Source organism: Polypterus senegalus, chromosome 3 (assembly GCF_016835505.1).
Source record: "Polypterus senegalus isolate Bchr_013 chromosome 3, ASM1683550v1, whole genome shotgun sequence".
NCBI classification, from domain to species: domain Eukaryota; kingdom Metazoa; phylum Chordata; class Cladistia; order Polypteriformes; family Polypteridae; genus Polypterus; species Polypterus senegalus.
The window spans coordinates 289,591,084-289,616,830 of record NC_053156.1 but is presented as its reverse complement, the minus strand read 5'-3'; the positions used below and the strand labels follow the sequence as shown (position 1 = coordinate 289,616,830).

At 42.0% G+C, this 25,747-nt stretch overlaps 1 protein-coding gene across 1 annotated transcript in view; it reads right to left on the bottom strand.

Moving 5' to 3' along the window:
* Positions 1-25,747, bottom strand: part of LOC120526287 (bile acid receptor-like) — a 102,832-nt gene that overhangs the window by 62,478 nt on the left and 14,607 nt on the right. Inside the window, exon 2 of the mRNA XM_039749407.1 lies at positions 10,860-10,982. Coding sequence (XP_039605341.1) covers positions 10,860-10,956 — 97 coding nt within the window. The 5' untranslated portion in view covers positions 10,957-10,982. The remainder of the gene's footprint in view (positions 1-10,859; positions 10,983-25,747) is intronic.

Below are 25,747 nucleotides of genomic sequence, written 5' to 3'. Positions count from 1 at the left end.
CTAGAATTAAGTTCTAGAAAGCAAATGAATGAGAATCATGCCGGTCATTTATGGGTAGTGATTAAATTCGAGAAACAAATGTGTCTTGTTCACAAGTACAGATTAAGCTCTAGAAACAAATGAACAAGAATTGTGTGACTCATTTACAAGTAAGGATTAAGTTCTATGAACAAATGCATGCAAAACATGCAACTTGTTCCTGGGTAATGATTAAATTTGAGAAACAAATGTGACTCTTTCACTAGAATTAAGTTCTAGAAAGCAAATGAATGAGAATCATGCTGCTCATTCATGGGTAGTGATTAAATTCGAGAAATAACAGCAACTCGTTAACAAGGATTAAGTTCTATGAACAAATGATTGAAAATCATGCAACTCGTTCCCGGGTAATGATTAAATTCGAGAAACAAATGTGACTCTTTCACTAGAATTAAGTTCTAGAAAGCAAATGAATGAGAATCATGCTGCTCATTCATGGGTAGTGATTAAATTTGAGAAACAACAGCAACTCGTTAACAAGAATTAAGTTCTAGAAACAAATGAATGAGAGTTATGTGGGTCGTTAATGGGTAAAGTTTATGCTCAAAAAACAAATGAACAAGAATTGTGTGACTCATTTAAAAATTAAGGATTAAGTTCTGGAAACAAACAAGTGAGAATTGTGCAGCTCGTTCATAGGTACTGATTAAATTTGAGAAACAAAAGCAAATCGTTCTAGAAACAAATGAATGAGGATTGTGCGACTCGTTGACAGGTTAAGAATACATTTGAGGAACAAATGAACAAAAACTGTGTGACATTTAAAAATTAAGGATTAAGTTCTGGAAACAAACGAATGAGAATCGTGCAACTTGTTCACAGGTAATGATTAAATTCGAGAAACAAATGTGACTCTTTCACTAGAATTAAGTTCTAGAAAGCAAATGAATGAGAATTATGTGGGTCGTTAATGGGTAAAGTTTATGCTCAAGAAACAAATTAACAAGAATTGTGTGACTCATTTAAAATTAAGGATTAAGTTCTGGAAAGAAAGGAATGACAATTATCCAACTCATTCACTGGTAATGATTAAATTCAAAAAACAAATGTGACTTGTTTCCCATGTAAGAATTAAAATCTAGAAAGAAATTAATGAGAATTGTGCGACTCAAACAAATGAAACAAATGAACCAGAATCTTGTGACTCGTTCGAGGGTAAAGATCAAGTTTAAGAAACAAGTGAGTGAGAATTACACGGTTGTAAGTAATGATTCAATTCAAACTTAAAAGACTTAGTTAAAGGTATCTACTTCTTGTAGTTGGTAAACTGTAAAAAATCGTGTGCTTAGGGTACATATGAGCAGTGCAACATCAAATAATCACTAGTAAAAAGAGTAATGATATTTGATAAGGTGTGATTATAGTTTAATTTGTTCAATGCCCAAAGGGACATTCATATTTACTAATGTGGCAACCACTAGGGGGCGTGCCAGCCACCCAACCCGACACAGGCAGATGCAGGAGGCACACTTATAAAACACGAGTGTTTTTATTTTTTCTTCACTCGTGGAGTGCGTCTTCCCCATTTCCACGAGCCCATAACACAGTCCCAATGCACCTGCACAATATTCCTCTTTTTCCTCTCCTCTTTCTCTCTTTTCTCCTCCACTCCTCCTCTGCAAGCTCCATCCACCATCCACCTGACTCTGGTTCACCGAGTACTGTCTGCTGACCCCTTATATAAGGCACCCGGAAGTGCATTAGGTGCTTGTTGCACTTCCTGGTGTGGCGGAAGAACCATCCACACAGGTCAGGAACAGCTGCAGTGCCCCGTGGTGGCACCACCAGATCCCAACAGGGCTGTAGACAACACCATCTTCCATAAAGCCCTGCAGGAGTCCGAGGCACTGAGGGGTAGCCATCTAACATCCAGGGGGAGATAACACTCTGACCAAACTTGCTGTCCCGATCCTTCCAGCGAAGAGGTGTCCTGGCCGGGTAAGGCCATTTGTGATACTATTTACTTATATATAGAAGCCTCCCCAAAATGAATTGTAAAAAGAACAATCAGTGTAATACATTTAATATAAACACGCTCAGCGTATCATCAGCATTGTGAGTCACTACTTGCACATGTGCTTTAATCATCTGCCGTACGTGCAAAACAAAAGATCCTGCACTCTGTGATCAGAATAGAAGTTTAAAATGTCACTGTGCTCTGTGCAAATATTTTAAATCTGCTTTACTTTTCTTTTCACGTGTACAGCTAACACAAAGCCAGATTTAGTACAGGGGCCCAGCATTTAGAATTGCTAGGCAAGCATCTTAAGATAAGACAAGTTAAGGACAACAGCAAAATGGGCAACGTGCACTATTTCTGTGTGTTACAGTCAGCATGACATTGTATCCTCTCTTTGCCTTGTTTGGAATGGCATGATCTACCTAAGTGAGGGCCTGCACATGGCGAAAGAGTATAAAGCCTTGGAACATTGCCCGGCACACCTTTGATGCCAACGGACGAATGGGAGATAACATCATCCGACCCTGAAAAATCCCTCCAATGCAGCGACAAAAATGGCAGACTCTATACATCGAGCTCCCACTTCGGTAAAAGTCTTGCTATGGTTTCCTTCATCTGTAATGCCGTGCAAATCGTCATTAAAGAAAGCTAAGTTATTTTCTCTTAGGTGATTTCTTACCACCGTATCACTATGGATATCGCCTCTTTATAATATATCTATTTAGGTTCAGGTTACTCAAGACGCCACAATTAAAAAAGAACTTATTCCAAACAGGGAGCTAGCGCCCCCTGCTGGAAAACACACCCCAGTAGTAGTGTCGCTCCCCACTGAATTGATTGGCTTGTGCCTGTAAATCGATTCTAATGGCTCACATTTTTTTCAAAGTGAAATCTTCGTTCACAGGACGCCCATCGTTAAAAGGGACTTTTCTTAATTGATGAAATTAATTATTTTCATCAATAATGAAATGTGAAATTTTGCATGTAAGTCGTATTTTTAAAGAGTGATGGGTTCTTGAACACTTGATCTACATGAAGCCCGGCATATTTAATGGGAATAATTTTGGTGAACCAGTCAGTCATTTTCTAAACCGCTATATCCTAACACAGGGTCACGAGGGTCCGCTGGAGCCAATCCCAGACAACACAGGGTGCAAGGCAGGAACAAACCCCGGGCAGGGCAGCACACACTAGGGACAATTTAAAATCGCCAATGCATCTAACCTGCATCACTTTGGACTGTGGGAGGAAACCCACACAGACATAGGGAGAACCCAGGAAGCGAACCCAGGCCTCCTAACTGCGGGGCAACAGCACTACCCACTGCACCACCGTGCCGCCCGCATTTTGGTGAACCATAAAACACAAAATGTTCCATGTATGGCAGAACTGGCTGATATCCATTTGTTCTTCCTAAATGATTTGCCACAGCAACATGACTGGCTAAAGTCATATTTGGATGGGATTAGCTTTACATCAGAAGGTGGGGTAAAGTAAATATGACCAGAGGACCCCTGTACTTTTAGTCCCATCGAAATCGCTCACATCAGTAACCTTTTATGGGATCCGGCAAAGTTGCCCCCCGCATTTTGTTCCTCACACTTCGCTAAGGATATTTTTCCTGTCACCTACCTGGATCATTGAGTCTTTTCCATCCATCCTACATCCTAACACAAGGGGTCATGGGGGTCTGCTGGAGCCAATCCCAGCCAACGCAGGGCGCAAGGCAGGAACAAATCCCGGGCTGGGCGCCAGCCCACGGCAGATTGAAACTTTTTAAAAAATTATTAAGTGCCCTCTCAGGGTTGGGGGAGATCCTGCCCCAAGTGGAGGAGTTCAAGTATCTCGGGGTCTTGTTCACGAGTGAGGGAAGAATGGAGCGTGAGATCGACAGGCGGATTGGTGTGGCGTCTGCAGTGATGCGGGCTCTGCATCGGTCTGTCGTGGTGAAAAAGGAGCTGAGCCGTAAGGCAAAGCTCTCAATTTACCAGTCAATCTACCTTCCTACCCTCACCTATGGTCATGAGCTATGGGTAGTGACCGAAAGAACGAGATCGCGAATACAAGCGGCTGAAATGAGTTTCCTCCGCAGGGTGTCTGGGCTTTCCCTTAAAGATAGGGTGAGAAGCTCAGTCATCTGGGAGGGGCTCAGAGTAGAGCCGCTGCTCCTCGGCATCGAGAGGAGTCAGATGAGGTGGCTCTAGCATCTGATCAGGATGCCTCCTGGACGCCTCCCTGGTGAGGTGTTCTGGGCACGTCCAACCGGGAGGAGGCCCCGGGGAAGACCCAGGACACGCTGGAGGGACTATGTCTCCCGGCTGGCCTGGGAACGCCTTGGGATTCTCCCGGAAGAGCTGGAAGAAGTGGCCGGGAGAGGGAAGTCTGGGCCTCTCTGCTTAAGCTGCTACCCCCGCGACCCGACCTCGGATAAGTGGAAGAGGATGGATGGATGGATGAAAAAATTATTAATATCCATCCATCCATTATCCGACTCGCTATATCCTAACTACAGGGTCACGGGGGGTCTGCTGGAGCCAATCCCAGCCAACACAGGCCGCAAGGCAGAAACAAATCCCAGGCAGGGTGCCAGCCCACCGCAGTAATTATTAAAATTATTATTACCTGTGTTTAATTGTTTTTTTCTTATTTAGATTTTATTTTAAATATCGAAATAGCATTCCATAAAGCTAGACTTACTGGATTTTTGCACAGATTTTTTTGTCAGCACCGTTTCTCAATTTATTGTGTCCGAACACACTACGGCCGCTATGCAGAACACGTGTGGCGTTTTCGCCGCCTGACTATCAGCGGTGCTGAAGAACAAGCAGCATTTCACATGCCAGATATCAAAATATGCTAAAAATTTACAATGGCGTCAATAAGAGGCAAAAGAAAACTGATAGATGATGACAACCACATTTACGTGTTTTCAAAGAGAATGGTAGATGAACAACATGGAATCTGGGTTTGTGAAAAACGTTCCACCTGCAAAGGACGTGTTTCATTTTTTGGCAATTTGAACATGTGCATTTATTAAACCAAAATAACTGACAAGATATAAAACAAATTTGGTGCTGTCACACACGTGCGACTAGGGGCGAGCTGAAGGGACCGAGTGAAGGTAATTACCCACCAGGCCAGGGGGTGGCGGGGTGCTCTAAACCTTTCTCTGTTATTTCTGCAGATCAAATACAGGAAAACCTACCTGACCTCACGTCACTTCCTGTTCCAGCACCCAGACTGGCGTCACTTCCTGTCCCGGCACCCAGACTGACGTCACTTCCGGGTTACAAGACATAAAAGCCTCCATCTTGGCTAACTCAGACAGTTCAGTGTGGAACTCGAATACAAAGCATCGCTGTAACCAAAATAATCCTTTGCAGCTAGGAACAATATACGGGTGGCTGCCCCAAACCTTTTGAAAGTGTTGAGACTCGTTCTTTTACAGTGCATTATTTACATTTCTGTCACCTACTCATTATCTACAGGGGGCAGATTGTAGAATGTGAAATGTGGTGGGGGGCGAAATGTGAGGGACTAAATGCTGGAGGCAAATTATTGGGGGTGAAATGTGAAGGGCGACTTTTCCATAAACATTTTATGGACTGCGTTTTCGCATCTCAGTAAAGATTACGGCACATTTTACACTTCTATAAAAAAGTCAGAACAAAAAATAACCCAAGATTTAGTTGGTCTCATGTGAATCGACATGTCAGTAAAATTCTGTCATTTGAATGGGACTACAGTTACAGAAGTTCCCCTGTAATAATATCTTAACCAGTGTCTAAAGTGTAAAAAATAAACTGCTGGTACTGCTTGTTGTGCGTGCTAAATTACATGGGATGGGTTATGTTGGCGTACCGATATGCACAATGTTTGGTGGCTGGTTGTCTCCTTTGGAGGTCCCACCTGGAGGTGCAAACAGACATATTGTTACTATAAAGAAGGGTTTTCTTCTTCTTTTCTTTAATATTAAAAATGTGGAATTTATTAAAATCCTTGACTTAAAGAGGTGCAAGTCTTACATCTGTGTGTGGCGCAGGCTTAGGCTGAACAATTCTTTAAAAAAGCCAACTGCAGTTCTGAGTGGTCACACGCCACTTCAGAGGGGTCCTCGTAAAAATGAAAGCCCGTAATCCAACAGGTAAAAGCAGAACTTCTCTGCCTGTCATCCACTTGGTGCCAGCGGTGGGATTCCTCTTTCCTACACCCTGGATATTGGAAGGGTTTCCTAATGTGGTCCAAACTGACGGTATGCTCCAGTAGGTGAACATTAACTAACAGTACAAAAAAATAGGGAAATGTCTTGTGAGTTACGCTGGAGATGGACCGGCCTCCCAGAGGGTTGATTCCTTGCCTGGACCGGATGCCATGATAAGAGAAAGTGGAAGGACAAGCTCTCTGACCAGATGGGAATAAGAATCCTTACCCAAGCAGGGAGGCCAGTATGTTGGTAGGATCAGAAGAGACACTAGCATCCAAGTACTATGTCCTCTGATAAGCTAGAGTACAGTGCTCCTGGAATTTCGGTGCCCTTCAGATACCCACAGGACATCATGGGATTTGGAGTTCTGGAAGTGTCACCAGACCAGGGGCACTACAGGGAGATATGCTCCCAAGTGTATGAGACTCCTGTCTGACCCGGAAGTACTTCCTACAGACCACGTCCTAGACTTGAAACGTCAAAGATTAAAGGAGCCAGTCAGAGTCAGGAGGAGGAGGAGGAGGAGGACAAGGCTTGATGAGAGGAGTGTGGAGGAAGAGGATTGTATTCTAGGTTGTTGGTACTTTGATGGTCTTATTCTGTCTGTGAAGATCATGTTTGTTAATAAAAATGGACTTTGTTTGGAGTTTGGGACTCAGTAACACCCCCTACTGATTACAACCAGTACAGTGTTCCAGTTCGTACTGGCCCACTTCAAGCGCTCGCCTTACCCAACCTCATGGTATGAAACTCATCAGTCAGTCAGTCAGTCAGTCATTATCCAACCTGCTATACCCTAACATAGGTTCACAGGGGGTATGAAACTAATCCTGTCTAAATAGGGATTACAAAGTGCAAAAGTCCTCCATAATAATTATTTTACCCGACCTCTTGGTGTAAAACCGATCCCGTCTAAAGCAGCCTTAATTCTGTCTTACACTGGCACATCAAGCTCTGAGAAAGTCTAACAGTAAAGCTGTCAAAGGTGGCTGTAATAAGTACAACAGTTGAATATGTCACTGTGCTCTGTACAAAAAAATATTTCATAAATCTGCTTCTTCTCACATGTACAGCTAACACAAAGCCAGATTTAACACACGGGGGCTCATCAATTAGAACAGCTAGGCAAGCATTAGAAGACAAGAAAGGGACAACTACGACAATGGACATTGTACTATTTCTGTGTGACAGAGTCAGCATGATATTGGATCTTCTTTTCCTTGTTTGGAATGGCATGATTTACCTAAGTGGGGGTCTGTCTATGGAGAAAGGGTACAAAACCTTGGAACATTGCCTGGCACACCTTTGAAGCCGATGGACAGATGTGATATAATGTCATCCAATCCTGAAAATCCTACCAGCGCAGCGATGAAAATGGCAGACTGCATACATTGAGCTCCCACTTCGGTGAAAAGTCTTGTCATTGGCTTCCTGGTCTGTAATGCCGCGTAAATCGTCATTAAAGAAAGGTAAGTTATTTCTCCTACTGTATGTGATTTCTTACTGCCGTATCACTAAGGGAGGGGTATCGACTTTTAATATTATATCTACAGGTGCTGGTCATAAAATTAGAATATCATGACAAAGTTGATTTATTTCAGTAATTCCATTCAAAAAGTGAAACTTGTATATTAGATTCATTCATTACACACAGACTGATGTATTTCAAATGTTTATTTCTTTTAATTTTGATGATTATAACTGACAACTAATGAAAGTCCCAAATTCAGTATCTTGGAAAATTAGAATATTGTGAACAGGTTCAATATTGAAGACACCTGGTGCCACACTCTAATCAGCTAATTAACTCAAAACACCTGCAAAAGCCTTTAAATGGTCTCTCAGTCGAGTTCTGTAGGCTACACAATCATGAGGGAAGACTGCTGACTTGACAGTTGTCCAAAGACGACCATTGACACCTTGCACAAGGAGGGCAAGACACAAAAGGTCATTGCTAAAGAGGCTGGCTGTTCACAGAGCTCTGTGTCCAAGCACATTAATAGAGAGGCGAAGGGAAGGACAAGATGTGGTAGAAAAAAGTGTACAAGCAATAGGGATAACCGCTTGTACCCTGGAGAGGATTGTGAAACAAAACTGTGGGGGAGATTCACAAAGAGTGGACTGCAGCTGGAGTCAGTGGTTCAAGGACCACCACACACAGACGTATGCAAGACATGGCTTTCAGCTGTCGCATTCCTGGTGTCAAGCCACTCTTGAACAAGAGACAGCGTCAGAAGCGTCTCGACTGGACTGCTGCTCAGTGGTCCAAAGTTATGTTCTCTGATGAAAGTAAATTTTGCATTTCCTTTGGAAATCAAGGTCCCAGAGTCTGGAGGAAGAGAGGAGAGGCACAGAATCCATGTTGCTTGAGGTCCAGTGTAAAGTTTCCACAGTCAGTGATGGTTTGGGGTGCCATGTCATCTGCTGGTGTTGGTCCATTGTGTTTTCTGAGGTCCAAGGTCAACGCAGCCGTCTACCAGGAAGTTTTAGAGCACTTCATGCTTCCTGCTGCTGACAACTTTATGGAGATGCAGATTTCATTTTTCCAACAGGACCTGGCACCTGCACAAAGTGCCAAAGCTACCAGTACCTGGTTTAAGGGCCATGGTATCCCTGTTCTTGATTGGCCAGCAAACTCGCCTGACCTTAACCCCATAGAAAATCTATGGAGTATTGTGAAGAGGAAGATGCAATACACCAGACCCAACAATTCAGAAGAGCTGAAGGCCACTATCAGAGCAACATGGGCTCTCATAACACCTGAGCAGTGCCACAGACTGATCGACTCCATGCCACGCCGCATTGCTGCAGTAATCCAGGCCAAAGGAGCCCCAACTAAATATTGAGTGCTGTACATGCTCATACTTTTCATGTTCATACCTTTCAGTTGGCCAACATTTCTAAAAATCCTTTTTTTGCATTGATATTCTAATTGTCCGAGATACTGAATTTGGGACTTTCATTAGTTGTCAGTTATAATCATCAAAATTAAAAGAAATAAACATTTGAAATACATCAGTCTGTGTATAATGAATAAATCTAGTATACAAGTTTCACTTTTTGAATGGAATTACTGAAATAAATCAACTTTGTCATGATATTCTAATTTTATGACCAGCACCTGTATATAGTTTCGGGTTACTTAAGACACTCAATTACAAAACGAATGTATTTCCAGTGAGCTAGCTCCACCTAGTGGAAAACAGTGGTATATAATAAACACGCCACTCACTGAATAGGCTGCATAAAGGGGTTGTGACAAAAGTCTAGCAGAATGAGGAAGGTGTGGTCAAAGTCCTTGAATGGGCGTGGCTAAAGGTGAATAAATGAATAAGGGTGAGGATGCAGCCTGAAGAGACCTTTCTACAATAATAGTAATAGTAATTCTTTACATTTATATAGCGCTTTTCTCACTACTCAAAGTTTTTCAATGAGTGGGGAGTCACTTCAACCACCACTAATGTGTACATTCCACCTGGATGATGCAATGCCAGCCATTTTTGTGGCACTACTCCCACCACCTCACATTAGCTGTTAAGATGGTGAAGCAGCAAGAGAGAGAGATAGCTAATTAGAGACATAAGATTATTAGGGGAACAGAATGACTAGGCTGTGGTGGGCAATATAGCCTGGACCCCGGGATACACCCTACTATTTATGAAGGATGCCTAGGGATCTTTTAATGAGCAGAGAGAGTCAGGACCTTAATCCATCCAAAGGACGGTGCCATTTTTTAAAAAAACAGAGTCCCCATCACTGCACTGGGGCATTGGAATCCACATTCAGACCACAGGGTAAGCGCCTCCTGCTGGCTTCACCAGCACCTTTTCCAGCAGATAACTAAAGCTTTTCCTGATTAGTCTCCCATCCAAGTACTGGCTGGGCCTAAACATGCTTACCTTCAAATGGATGCAGGGTCATTACCACCATAAAGGCGAATTAGGCATTCACCTATGGCACAGAATAGGGAGGGGGTTTTGGACCCAGCTGCACAGGTTAGATACTGAACAGTCGGTTGGTGCACTAATAAACTTGGCCTAGGGTGCAAAATAACCTGGCACTGGCACTGGATGAATGACCTGTAGAATCTTATTTTTATGGTACAGGAGTACCAAAACACAAAAGTACCAAAAATACCTATTAGAGGGGGATACCCCCATCAAACCCCGGCTAGTAATAATGGCAAACACAGAATCATATAAAATACATTTTCACTAAAATGCTAGGTGATACGCGAAGCTCAGATGAACTGACTGAAACAATAATGCAATCCAAGCAACCAACCCAAGTCCCCAATACAGAATCCCAAGGGGAAGTGAAAAAAAATCCAATAATTCACAAAAAGCACAAACTGTAGCTAAAAAACACCGAAACTCACCAGAAAGCTCCCAAGCGCATTGAAAATGAACCGCCAGGAACTGTGGGAGACCCTCCGGATTTATAGAGGGGAGAACAGCTCATTGGCAGATGGCCCCTCCTCTTGGTGTACCACCCATAAAATGCATGGAGCATAACCAAGACAGAGTGTATAATGCAGGTAACAATCACAAGAAACATTAACATAAATTAATGACGTAAAAATGAACAAAAAGGACATAAAACAAACATTTGAACCCCAGCCCAGTAGAAGAGCTCCGGCTGAAATATAACACTTACCATAGTACTGGAGGGAGTCAGAGGAGCAGTACCCATCAGATGCTGCTAGGTAGCTGTTGGCAGCCATGTTGACTTCAGCCCTAACCCACTCTTTCATCAGATTTGAATCTTCTAGGACCAAACCTGAAGGTGAAAGTTTAAAGAGCAAATTACGACAAAGGAGAAACTGAAACTTCTTTTTTTTTAAATTGATTTCCTTTATCTTAAGCCCATGTCTTGCATGTCGGTCCCCCTTTTGGACCAGAACATCAAACCCACCCAAAACACTTGTTAATCCATCAAGAGTGCAGAGGAAGTGTCCTTTCATTCATTTCCAGTTACCTATTCAGGCGATGCTGGTCCTGCTACCTGCTGGTCAAGAACCCGGGCCATGATAAATCAGGGACTATTACCCCTGGACCAGGGGTGGGCAATGTCGGTCCTGGAGAGCCGCAGTGGCTGCAGGTTTTTGTCCCAACCCAATTTCTTAATGAGAAGTCAATTATTGCTAATGAAGCACTCATCACTCAGGTGACATTTTGATGCTTCATTTTAGTGGTCTCACTTGTTAAGGTTCCCCACCCTTAATTGCTCATTTCAAACATAAAAAGCTGCATTCACTGTTTTAATGGCAATTATTAACAATAAAATGTAAACGACAAAGCAGCCAATAGTTCTCCATCTAGCTTGTTTCCATTTATATCTGTGTGTGTTCATCATACACTATTCGATTTAATAAAACACTTAATAGAAAATGTGACAGACTGAAAATGATCCTTTTTAGGCTTCAAGTCATTTGGATGATATCCTACGATATAAGACATTACATTGCAGAGCAACAAGCCATAAAATAAAATAAGGTCTGAGACTGGCAGGCCTGGGTTCGCTTCTCGTGTCCTCCCTGCCTGGAGTTTGCATGTTCTCCCCGTGTCTGCGTGGGTTTCCTCCGGGTGCTCCGGTTTCCTCCCACAGTCCAAAGAGGTGCAGGTTAGATGCATTGCCGATTTTAAATTGTCCCTAGTGTGTGCTGCCCTGCCCGGGGTTTGTTCCTGCCTTGCGCCCTGTGTTGTCTGGGATTGGCTCCAGCGGACCCTCGTGACAATGTGTTAGGATATAGCGGTTTAGAAAATGACTGAGTGGTTCACCGAAATTATTCCCATTAAATAAATTAAATATGCCGGGCTTCGTGTAGATCAAGTGTTCAAGAACCCATCACTCTTTAAAAATCTGACTTACATGCAAAATTTCACATTTCATTATTGATGAATGTAGAAAACTCCCTTTTAACGATGGGCGTCCTGTGAACGAAGATTTCACTTTGAAAAAAATGTGAGCCATTAGAATCGATTTACAGGCACAAGCCAATCAATTCAGTGGGGAGCGACACTACTACTGGGGCGTGTTTTCCAGCAGGGGGCGCTCTCCCCGTGTCTGCTTGGGTTTCCTCCCACAGTCCAAAGACATGCAGGTTAGGTGCATTGGCGATCCTCCTGAAGCGCCTGAAGAAGAGGCGCCACCCAAGGAGTTTTAAATCCTCTGCATCGTACTGCACAGCTACTTCATCATCATCCTCAATATCATTCATCATTGGTGAGTACCCATACATTTTACTGTATTTTACTAAATTGTCCCTAGTGTGTGCTTGGTGTGTGTGGGTGTGTGTGCCCAGCGGTGGGCTGGTGCCCTGTCCCAGATTTGTTGCTGCCTTGCGCCCTGTGTTGGCTGGGATTGTCTCCAGCAGACCCCCTGTGACCCTGTGTTAGGATATAGCGGGTCGGACAATGACTGACAGACTGAGATTGATAAGAATTGGTTTCTAATTAAGCAATTGGGTTGGAATGGAAACTTGCAGCCACTGTGGCTCCTCAGGACTGACATTGCCCACCCCTGGCCTAGATAGACAGAACTTCATTTGTCCCCAGGGGAAATATGGCTTTTTTCCAGAAGCTCTTTTACTAAATAAACAGATAAATAAATAACTATACAGACATGCTGGGGTCTGGACTCACAAGATTGACTAAAAAGAAAGAAGTGCCCTGATTTGTCAGTCCCAGTCCCAGTGAGGCTTAGGCAGGCTTTTGGTTTGATTGGGCACTTTGACTTTGGATGCTTGGATGATGACATGAAACTTTAGGGGTGCAAAGTTCAATTCCTGATTGTGACCTATTTTTATTATTTCTAGTAAAACCGAGTTAGAATTGAGCATTTTGATGATAACAAAGTATATAACATACAGAGCGAAGTTCGGTTGTTAAATACTAAATACTGTGTTTCTGATACGGATGTGAGCAACACTGGAGCACCACAAGGAACAGGCCTGTCTCCATTTCTCTTCACTCTGCGCACCACCAACCATAAATATAACAGCAGGTCCTATCACTTGCAGAAATTCTTGGATGAATCTGTGCTTATGGGGTGCATTGATAAGGGGGATGAGACAGAGGAGAGGAGTCAGGGGGAGAACTTTGTTTCTTGGTGTAAAGAGAATTGTCTTCACCTTAGCATCAGTAAAACAAAGGAACTGCTGATTGACTTTCCAAAGAGCCTCCTAGTCCAGTCACTAGTCAAGGAGTGAATGTAGAGATGGTCCACTTCTACAAGTACTTAGGGGGTCCACGTCAATAACAGGTTGGACTGGTCTCAGAACACAGAGGAACTAGAGAAGAAAAGGCAGAACAGACTAATTTTCCTAAGGATGCTGCATTCCTCTAATGTGGGAACTGAATTCCTTCACATCTTCCATTTCCTTGCGATGGTCAATGTGAGTTTCTATGCTGTGGTGTGCTGGGTTGGTCACATCACTTCAACTGAGGCCCACCAAATCAACAAGCTGATTAAAAAGGCAGGCTCATTCATAGGACACACTGTGGACCTCCTGGAGGTCGTAGCAAAGAAGACAATAAAAACAAAACTGAGTGCCATTATGAACAATGCTACACATCCTCTCCCTGACACAGCAACACTGAGGACTTTCAGCCAACACATTACTCATCAGAAGTGTGTCAAGAAATGTTATACCAACAGCAATACGAGGACAGAATGCCTCACTGTGGATGTGGCAGCCAAGTCAGAACCTTTCCTTCTTTCTTTCTAATTTTCTTATTTGTTCAGATATTTATTTATTCATTTACTTACTTATTTACTTACTTACTTACTTGTATATTTATATACCTGTTTATGTATTCATTTATTTAAAGAGCTTCTCTGAAAAGCCAAATTTCCTACTGAGGACAAATAAAGTTCTACCTATCTATTACGAATCCCATACAAATGGCATACAACTAAGACATATGCATTTCATTTGTCATTCCAACAGATGTCACACCACAATCATTGACACTGCTTTTACAAATCCCATACCAAATGATGTATAACAGAGACATATGCATTATAATTGTCATTCCAAAAGATTAAAATTGCTATTTTGAATCCCATAGCAAATGGCACATAACAGAGACATATGCATTAAATTTGTCATTTAAACAGATAATGTATCACAAATATCAACATCGCTTCCTTGAATCCCATTCCAAATGGCATATAACATAGACATATGGATTGCATTTCTCATTCCAACAGATGGCATATCACATACATGTGTAGTATGGATTTTCATCCATCCATTATCCAACCCACTATGTCCGAACTACAGGGTCACGGGGGTCTGATGGAGCCAATCCCAGCCAACACAGGGCACAAGGCAGGAAACAAACCCCAGGCAGGGTGCCAGCCCACCGCAGGGCACACATACACACCAAGCACACACTAGGGACATTTTAGAATCACCAATGCACCTAACCTGCATGTCTTTGGATTTTGTTACTACAAATGTCAAGACAGGTCTAACAGCAGCCCACAGTACCGATCACATCAGTCACATAATGCCCACAACACCATTGAATGCCCACAATGTGAATCACAAACAACCGCTTTTGTCAGTTGGCTCACTCCACAGTCATCATTATTTGAGTCAGATAACCCTCTCAGAACTCTGATCTTAACCACAGTGTAACCATACAGCAACACTGACATATCATGCGAAGTGACAACCTCTTCAACATAGTGGAGGTCTACAGCTAGATTCTGTTGGTCTCAACATGCCATGGCTGTTTTGTGAATAATGTTGTGGTTGTCACATCACTGACATTATGAGTATTGTGGGCTGCAGTTACACTGTCTTGCAAATGTTTGTGATGTGCCTTCAGTTGGAATGACAAATGCAATGAAGTTTATTATCTTCATGAATTCAAAACATATTTCAATAGTGCACTGCAGACATTAATGCTGAGGTCAAGTGGATTATTTAGATTCCAACCAGTCTTAGATGGGTAGCAGAGCTGGTTATATCTAAAACTAAGAGCTGGTTTATAATACATAGCTATAATACCAAAGGTGGCAATTAACTTAAAGGTTTTAATTTCAGTGTGAAGGTACATGAAAGCAAATGCAGCTCTTCAGGTCATGATAAACTCTAAGGCACACCCAGTCATCCTTCCATCCAGCAATATACCTGAATAATGCCTCAGGACTGCCAGGTCTGTCTGTCTGTCTGTCTGTCTATCTATGGTTGCCTTGATTTAAGTAGCCTAACTAGGCCTTAAAAGCAACGTCCGATTGTAAAGTCAAGATTTGTGACTGACCTGCTCTGCCATGTCACCACTTCATTCTCTGTTCTAACTCATCAGCCATACCACATTAACTTGAGAGGAGGTCATCCACCTGAACCTGAACTTGTTCAGGGCCGGCCAATACTGGGATGGGAGACCAACCAGGAACTGCTTGGGTTGCTGCTGAAAGAGGTGTTGTTGAGGCCAGCAGGGGACACTTACCTGATGGTCTGAATGTGGATCCCAATGCCACAGTGCAGTGAGGGGGACACTGTGCTGTAAAAATGGCGCAGTCCTTCTAATGAGACGTAAAACCGAGTGCCTGATTCTCTGTGGTCATAAATGATGCCTGGGCGTCCTTCATAAAGAGTAGGATGTATCAAGATGGCCAGGTTCCATGGCCTAGTCATTCTGCCCCCCTAATCATCACCTCTCTTTAATTAGCTATCTCTCTCTCTCACCACTTCAACGGCTAATAGTTAATGTGTGGTGAGCGTACTGGCACAAAAATGGCTGATGTCACATCATCCAGGTGGATACTGTATATTAGTGGTGGCGCTTTGAGTAGTGAGATAAGCACTAAATAAATGTAAAGAATTATTATTATCATTATTCTAAACAATTATCTATCTATCTGTTGTGGCAGATGGCCAGGAGTCCTGCCCATTCGGGATGCCTGGAGGGTCCGGGAGAGGAGAAATACTTTCCCCGGGCCACAAGAGGGCAGCCACCCTGCTCTGCGTGGGGGCCACGGAACCAGAGCTTGGAAGCTCAGCCTGGTTGGGGCCCATGGTCACTGCTAGGGGTCACCAGGATACTTGTGGAGCCCAGGAAGTGCTGCCGGAACAGGGATAGTGTACACCCGGAGTGCTTATGGGTGCAAGGGCAGCACTTCGGCCACACTGGGGAGTGCTGCTGGACGTCCGTCATCAAGCACCTGGAACACATCCAGGGAAGATAAAAAAGAGGCCGCCTCACTCCATTCCAGGAGCCTGGGAATGCCTGGGAGGAGTTGGAGGCGAGAGGATAGGAAGAAGAAAGGAGTCTAAAGGATTGTGTTTGGGGATTACTGCACTGGGCTTGGGTGTGAAAATAGTGGTGTGCAATTAAAACGTTTGTGTTTTTAAGACGTTCTGTGTCTGCCTGTGTGTGCTGGGTCCGAGCATCTCCACACTATCTATCTATCTATCTATCTATCTATCTATCTATCTATCTATCTATCTATCTATCTATCTATCTATCTATCTATCTATCTATCTATCTATCAGTTATATAGTGCCTTTCATATCTATCTATCTATCTATCTATCTATCTATCTATCTATCTATCTATCTATCTATCTATCAATCAGTTATATAGTGCCTTTCATATCTATCTATCTATCTATCTATCTATCTATCTATCTATCTATCTATCTATCTATCTATCTATCTATCTATCTATCTATCTATCTATCTATCTATCTATGCTTTTTAAGCAGGCAGTTTGATTTGCATGTATTGTTCCCTTTGCTCTTAAGTGATGTTGCACAATTGTTAGAACTGCTGCCTATCAATACCAAACGCTTGGCTCAGATCTCAGCCTGGTTGTGAATGTTCTTTCCCTGTCTAGGTGATATGGTGCACATATATGACCAAGTTCTACATACAATATTGATACTCTGGTTTCCACCTCCCCTCCACAGTTCAGAGAGGGGTGCATTATGTTGATTGTTGACACCCAGCTAGCCTGCTATGAGTAAGCGTGGGGGTGTCATGGCGTGTCCTGTGATGAACTGCATCGAGGCCAATGGTGCTGGCGTAGGCCCAGAGCTGAGTGATGGACATTCTTTAGATTTGAAGTCTACGCCGCAGAACTATACCTATTGAACCCTCTACCCCCAGTCACTCAGTCTCTAACAGACAGCAAAGAGAGGTTTCACAAATGTTTGCAGTCTCCTTGTCTTTTTAAATCTCTTATTTGCCTTCTGGTTAATACAAAATCCAGAGGCTGCCAGCCAACAGTGTGGGTCATTTATGAGCCCTTGAAAAGACGCAGCCTGCATTCCTATAGCTGGTGAAGTGTCTTTTGCTTTTGACTTTGGGACAGAGGGATCATTATTAGTCTTTTAACAGTCCTTTTCTGTCCATTTTGATTTTTTCTTTAATTTTTTTGGCTTCATGTAGACCACCTGCCTATCTCTGAGGGGAATCTCAGCATATCAGTTTCCCAAAAACAGAATTGACACCCTTAATCACAGACTGCCAGCCTAAACTCAGAGATGCAATTTGGAATTACGGTCAGATCTCCATTCTGTACTATGATTTTTTAATTATTGGAAATAATACAGATAGGCTGATTATGTAGTAAAAGAGCTTACAGGCTCCTTGGGTAATTGAGTCTCATTACATTAAAATGAACTTGCCACTCTGTCAGCCCAAATTAACCATTTTTGACCCAACAAAAATGTTTTTGCCCCTCTTCAAATGAAACATTTTATGAAACCAATGAACAAGTAAGGAAAAGCTTTTTGATACTGGAAATATCACGTTCTTGAGGAATTAAGGGGTAGTGTATCTAGGAATGAAGCCAAGAAGCGCCTTTTGACCCAAAGAGTTTTTGAAAATCTGGAATAAACTACTGAGACATGGATAATCCTGTGCCGACTGACGACTCCATTTGGGAGCAGCCATTTGGATGTTTGTCAGTCACTAAGCATACGAGTCGTATGTTGGTCACCTGTGCACATACTTGTAGCACAAAGTGACCTTCAAGTCTCTGTGACCACATGCCAGGTCCATGTAAGGCCGTGTTTCTCAACCCTAGGGTTTGTTCGGGGATGCTGTTGTTGGTTTATGAGTCGGTCACAGTGGGTCACCTAAGTCAGTGCTTCTCAACCACTGTCTTTCTCGATAATGTCTCTATCTATCTATCTATCTATCTATCTATCTATCTATCTATCTATCTATCTATCTATCTATCTATCTATCTATCCTGCCAACTATACTAAAATCAATATCTATCTATCTATCTATCTATCTATCTATCTATCTATCTATCTATCTATCTATCTATCTATCTATCTATCTATCTATCTATCTATACTAAAATCAATATCTATCTATCTATCTATCTATCTATCTATCTATCTATCTATCTAACTATACTAAAATCAATATCTATCTATCTATCTATCTATCTATCTATCTATCTATCCTGTCGACTATACTAAAACCAATATCTATCTATCTATCTATCTATCTATCTATCTATCTATCTATCTATCTATCTATCTATCTATCTATCTATCCTGCCGACTATAATAAAACCAATATCTATCTATCTATCTATCTATCTATCTATCTATCTATCTATCTATCTATCTTGCGTACAAAATAGCACATAGCAGAGACATGTGCATTGCATTTATCATTTGAACAAATGGTGCATTACAAACATTTGTAGTAAAAAATGCATTGCATTTCTGATTCCAACAGATAGTGTATCGCAAACATTAACACAGCTTTTATGAATCCTAAACTCCAAATGGCATATAACAGACCAGACATATGCATTGCATTTGTCATTCCAACAGATGGCACATCACTAACATTTGTAATAATGCATGGTGTTACTACAAATGTTTATGATGCACCATCTGTTGGAATGACAAATGCAATGCATTTTATTAGTACATGCATTGCAAAATACATTCCAACAGATTATCTATTGCAGATGTTAACACTGAGGTCTACGTTAATTATTTAGGATTCAACCTGTCTTAGATGGGCAGCACAGCTAGTTCAACAACACTTTAGTAAAAATACATGTATTTGGGACATTATGAGCAGCTAAACTGGCAAACTTGTGTGTTTTACAGTTCAGCACTTTAGCCACTAGTAGACAATTCTGATTAAAACCTTTGGGAAAAACAGGAAGAGGAGGAAGCCAATATCCAGGTTAGAGTTGGTCAAAATGTCATAATATATTTGTGTTTTACTCACATAAGTATAAATATTGTACACCATGACCATTTCCTGGACTCAATGGGATAAAAATGCTTTGGAGCTCTCATGCATTGTTAGTTATATACTGTATGCATATGGACATGGGAACAATCCCCTGAAATCTGACCTTCAGAGCAAACAAAGCCTGTGACGTGATTATTTTGAACAGGCAGAACTTCCTAATGGTCTTCAAAACGCTGTAAACATGCAGCACATTCTATAAATATTAGAACAGACTGATAAAGTCGAGTCGTCTGCTGCTTTCAGTGAACGACGCGGCCAGTGGTCTGTCCCGGTTATGCTATTGTGCTTACTTTGTCATTCATAGATCAAGAACAAATTAAATGGTTTGAAGAATTCAAGCATTGATTACAACTAGAAAATAAATGCACTTCAAGTTTCCTATAAAATTATAAGATTTCTATAAATGTTTTTCTTAGCAGGCATTACACTTTCTCAGTCATTTTTAACAAAACAGTATCTAATGCCAGGCTATTACACACAGAACAGATTGTACTCTACAACAAAATGCAGTCAAGAACGTCAATGTTCATTCTGTTACAGTGCCCTCCATAATGTTTGGGACAACGACACGTTTGTCCTTGATTTGGCCCACTGCTCCACAGTTTAAAATGACAAATCAAACAAGTCAGACATCGTGATTAAAGTGCACATTGCAGACGTTCTTTTAAGGGGATTTGCAGACATTTTGGTCACACGACACTTTTCCGACACGGACCCCCCATTTCAGGGCACCCTAATGTTTGGGACACAGCAATGGCAGGTCTATTAAAACCGTCATATTTAGGACAGTTATCCCTTATGATTGCTTTAAGCCTGCGATTTATAGACATCACCAGATGCTCTGCCACGCTTCAGCTCCTACGTGTTTCGGGGGGCTTGTCCCCTTAAGTTTTCTCTTCAGGATATTGAAGGCCTGTTCAAGTGGATTCATATTAGGTGACTTGCTTGGCCATTGAAGACTTTATATTTTTTTTAGCTTTGACAAATTTCTTTGTTGCCTCACCATTATGTCTGGATCATCATCTTGTTGTAGTATGAAGCGTCGTCCACGGAGTTTGGAGCCATTTAATGGAACTTGAGCAGATCAGGTGTTTCTGTACACCTCAGAATTCATTGTGCCGCTGCCGTCAGCATTTCCATCATCAATGAAGAGAAGTGTGCCAGGACCTGTGGCAGCCTTACATGCCCAAGCCATAACACCCCCAGCACTGCCATGTTTAACAGATGAGCTGGTCTCCTTTAGATCTTGGGCAGTTCCTTTTCTTGTCCACACTTTACTCTTGCCTTCACTCTGATTATGTTCATTTTTGTCTCATGTGTCCACAACACCTTTTTCCAAAATTCTGCAGGTTCTTTTAAGTCCCCAGAAGACACTTTCTGCTCTATTGGACAGGCGTTTGGGGCTTTTTCTTGACCACAGTGCAGATTCTTCTATCTTCAGCAGTGGAGGTCTTCATTGGCCTACCAGTCCCTTTGTCATAACTGAGCTCACCAGTGTGTTCTTTCTTCTTCTTGATATTCCAGACAGTTGATTTCAGTCATCCTAAGGTTTTACTGATACCTCTAATGGTTTTTCAGCCTCATAATGGCTTCTTTGTCTGTCGTTGGCACAGCTCTTGTCCTCAAGTTGAACAATAGCAACTACAGACTCCAAAGGGTAGAAGCAAGCCGAGGTAAATTATGAAGCCATGAAACACAAGTGAGGGATCACAAACACCCATGATGCCAATTCTCCCAAACATTATGGTGTCTTAAAATGGGGGGACCGTGTAGAACAAATGTTGTCATTTCTTCATGGTATGACCGAAATGTTTGCAGATCGCCTTAAATGAAAGTACAAGTACTGCAATGTGCAGTTTAATCACCTATGAAGTGTTTGATTTATAATTTTAATATGTGGAGCGGGGTTCAAGAAAATCGAGGAATGTCTCAAACATTATGGTGGGCAGCGAGATAAAAAAAAAAACACACACAAAAAAAACACCAAAAGTTTGTGTGTTGAGTCCCTCTGGGCAATCTGATTGGTCAGTTTGGCTTTAATGTGATTTGTCAGTTTGGCTTTAATGTGATTGGTCAGTTCGGTTTTGGTGACATGATGAAAGTGAAAGTGCAAGTGTGAGACGCACAAGGAGGAGAAAAAGGCAAGTGAGGCATGCGGAGAGTCACCTTTCAAGGTGGATTAGATGTGAGAAAAATAATCACGCGCTTGAGAGACGTTCACACACAAACACATGCAGAAATATCGAGGAACGTTGCTGAAAGTGCACCTGAGGCAAGAGATTAGAATAATTTAAAAATATTTGCTTTTACCAGTCTTCAAGGTAGTGTGGCTAGTTATTATTATTATTATTATCTCTCTATTACTGCGGTGGGCTGGCACCCTGCCCGGGATTTGTTTCCTGCCTTGTGCCCTGTGTTGGCTGGGATTGGCTCCAGCAGACCCCCCGTGACCTTGTAGTTAGGATATAGCAGGATGGATAATGGAGGCATGGATCTCTCTATTATAATAAAAAAAATCTTGGGAGATGAGACTTTTTATCCTGTGACGAGGCGTGATCTTTAGAAAAGACTTTTTGGAATGACGTCCCACGAGACGAGACTTTTGCCTTGAGATTCTTTCAAGTCACACCCTACTTACAGCCATTTTCAAACAAGACCGCGGTCCTCTCACATCTCAGTCTTGTGAATGCTTTTGTCAGACACACTTCTTGCGCTCTTAGCTCTTAGAAATTTGAATGTTTTCCTCACTTTAAGCGAAGAAGACTTATTATGTCCAAATCTTATTGAAGAATTTCATCACGAACAGTAATCAACAGAAAAAATAAGCAGACTAGCACAGAGAAACGAGGAAGTCAAAATGAATTAACTCCAAAAATGTATACTAGTAACACAGCAAATTGGTTAAATGCGTATCAATAGACTCTGCTGAAACAGTTGGTGGTGTCGGTGCAGAAGATAAAAACATCAGCTTACAATATCCTGTAGAATATCTACAACCGTTAACACCGTACGGTCTACCCACCACACGAATTACTGTAGAAGGAAGCACGTATCCAAGAAAGGTAATGTAGTACATCTCCAGGGGATAACATTACACCACAAAGGAGATCTTGATATGCCATTCGTATTAAAACGTTAACAGTTTCCCGTTAGAATAGCAAAGACAATTAACAAATCACAGGGACAAACATTTGAAAATGTTGTTTTATTTAATAGAGAGAAAGAAACGAAATTCATTGACGGCAGTTATACGTCACGTGGATGCAAATGTAACACTTCACATGAAAATTAAAATCTGTTTAAATTGTAACTTCACATCCCCATACTCGAGCAGCAGAACTGCAAAGAGGCTCGTGTGTAGCACAGGCACGGGAGTTAGCGAGCAAAGCGAGCAGGGGGCAAAGCCCCCCAGTTATTATTATTATGATTATGTACATAAATACATGTAGAATAAAATGAACAATCAAGTGAACAACTTCTATAATATTTATTTTGCAACTAAGCACATTGGGTCAACTGAAGTAAACAAGCTGCATAGATAGGCAGACTGGCATGGGGTGGCCTAATGCCACTTGCACATTGTCCTGCAGAGATCAAAGTGTGTGTGTCTGTATGTGTGTCTGTGTGAGTGTGCGTGAGTGTGCATGTGTGTTTGCGTGTGTAATTTCTGTCTCTTTATCTTTCAGCATGTGCTCTGGTAGGGCAAACAAGCTGCTAGCTTTCTTCACTTATACATTTCAGTGAGTGTGTGTGCGCCCTTGTTTGTGCCTCAGTGTGTGTGTTCCTGTATATTTAAATAAATAATGTATCTCAAAAACTACTCATGCAAAATATTTTCCAAATCAACAGGCCTGGTCCCATAACTAAATGGAGCAGACTACACAAAACCCAGTTAAACGATTCCTATGGCCGATATCGGCAGACGCAGGTCAAACAGCTTTTGCAGGATATGGGGACAAGTTGTGGACCAAAATGGACCCAAACCAACAGGTCTGGAGCCTCTGACAAGGTAAAAATAATTCAAAACAGATAAATGACCTTGCTGTTTGCTTATTGGGTATATTTGTCAAGTTGCAGCAGATTTAGTATAATTCTGATGGTTCTTTGACTCAGGTGATAATGATGCAACTTCTTTTTTTGTTTTTCTGAAGTCATCATTGTGCATAGCTCTCAGCATTCAGGGCTGATATTTCAGAAACTGCTCATTGTAAATTTCTGTACTCATCTAGGAGTTCTACACAACACCAAAACTGCATCATTTTTACACAGAAATTGTAATTTAAAGACGTGAAAATCGCGCACAAACACAGACACACTCACAGACACGCATACAGACACCATGCTAAAATCAACTGTTCTCGATGATTTGAACATCGCAAAATTAAAACCTGAACTGAACTCAATAGCCAGTTGTTGAACCCATCACATTTATGGAGAAGTAAAAAGACACAGCAGCACTAGAGAAAGTCCAGAGAGGATCAACTCGAGCTGAGCAGAGATCTGAGGCGTACGAGTTTCATTGTTCATTGAGCGGGGAACCCAAAAATAACAAGAATTTTTTTTTAAATCGTATATTTCTCTGAATATTTCCAAAATGTAATCATCCTCAAAATATTCCCCCCGGAATACTTTACACTTGTCCCACCACTTTTTCCATTGTTCAAAACTGTTCTGAAACTCTTGCAAAGTGATATCTTCAGTGCCTCCGTCATTTGCTTCTTGACCTCCTCTACATCCTGAAAACACTTTCCTTTAAGGCCACTCTTCATTCTTGGAAATAAGAAAAAATCACAGGGTGCAAGGTCCGGGGAGTGGGGTGGGAATCTATTGTCATCCCGTTTTTTCGTGAGAAACTGCCTCACACTCCATGCTGTGTCGCCATGATGCAGAAGCCACTCGTCTGATTGTCACAATTCGGGTCTTTTTCTCCGCACTGCATCACACGATCGCTTGAGCACTTCAAGGATGCAACTTGGCCAAATGATACAGAGGGCAGTCTAGTACACGGACCTAGTGGCAAACGTCGGAACTAATGCCTCTCCAGCCTCCAGGAAAAAAAAAAATGCTCGTTATTTTCGGGTCCCCCCTCATATGAGATACAATTGGTTTCTTTTATTTTTTTTCCAATTGGAGCGCGGGCAGGTGAAGTGAATGGCTCATTGTCTGAAGTCCAAAGCCTTAACCACTAAGCCACGAGGAGAGTGTAAGGAGTGATGTAACTGAGGTGTTTAACATTCTGAAAGGAATTAGTACGGTGGATCCCAGCTGCTACTATATAAATAAATAAATCCTGTAATACGCTGACACAGTTGTAAACTTATTAAGGGAAGATTGTGTACAAATGTTGGAAAGTTTTTCTTCATACAAAGAACCACAGACACATGGAATTAATGACCAAGCAAAACTAACTTGACTTGTTATTTTTGACAATCTCATTGAATAGGATGGACAACCTGGTTGGGCTGAATGGCCCGTCCTCAGCACAATTTTTCCGATATTCCACTGTTCTACATACACATAACAAACTTCTTCTTCATCTTTTGGCTGCTCCCGTTAGGGCTTGCCACAGCAGATCATCTTCTTCCATATCCTCCTGTCCTCTGTTACACCCATCACCTTCATGTCCTCTCTCACCACATCCATAAACCTTCTCTTAGTCCTTGCTCTTCTCCTCTTCCCTGTCAGCTCTGTCCTTAGCACCCTTCTCCCAATATACCCAGCATCTCTCCTCTGCACATGTCCAAACCAGCGCAATCTCACCTCTCTGACTTTGTCTCCCAACCGTCCAACTTCAACTGACCCTCAAATGTCCTCATTTCTAATCCTGTCCATCCTCGTCACATCCAATGCAAATCTTAGCATCTTTGACTCTGCCACCTCCAGCTCTGTCTCCTGCTTTCTGGTTAACATAACAACATGAATTTAAAATCTGAGAAAAATGTAAAAATAAAGGAAAATAAACACAAACCAGGGAGTAGCCCCACCCCAGCTGCAACATTGAAGAACATGCAAAGAAATACCAGGCAGTACTACCGACCACTAGACCAGCAAGCCTTCCTCCATTCAATACCTCTCCTTCATTTCAATGAATCATTTTCACATCTTTTAAAAAAGAGGTCAGTGGAGAACTGAAAACTCTCAACTACTCCACTCGGTAACTTAGTTCACATATCGAGAGTTTGTTGCGGGGTTAAATGATTTGAGATCTCCGCCACCATTCCAGTGTCAGAATTGCCTAATTTGTGCAGCGGCCGATTGTATCTGAGTAGCGTTTGGTGCAAAGCAGGAATGG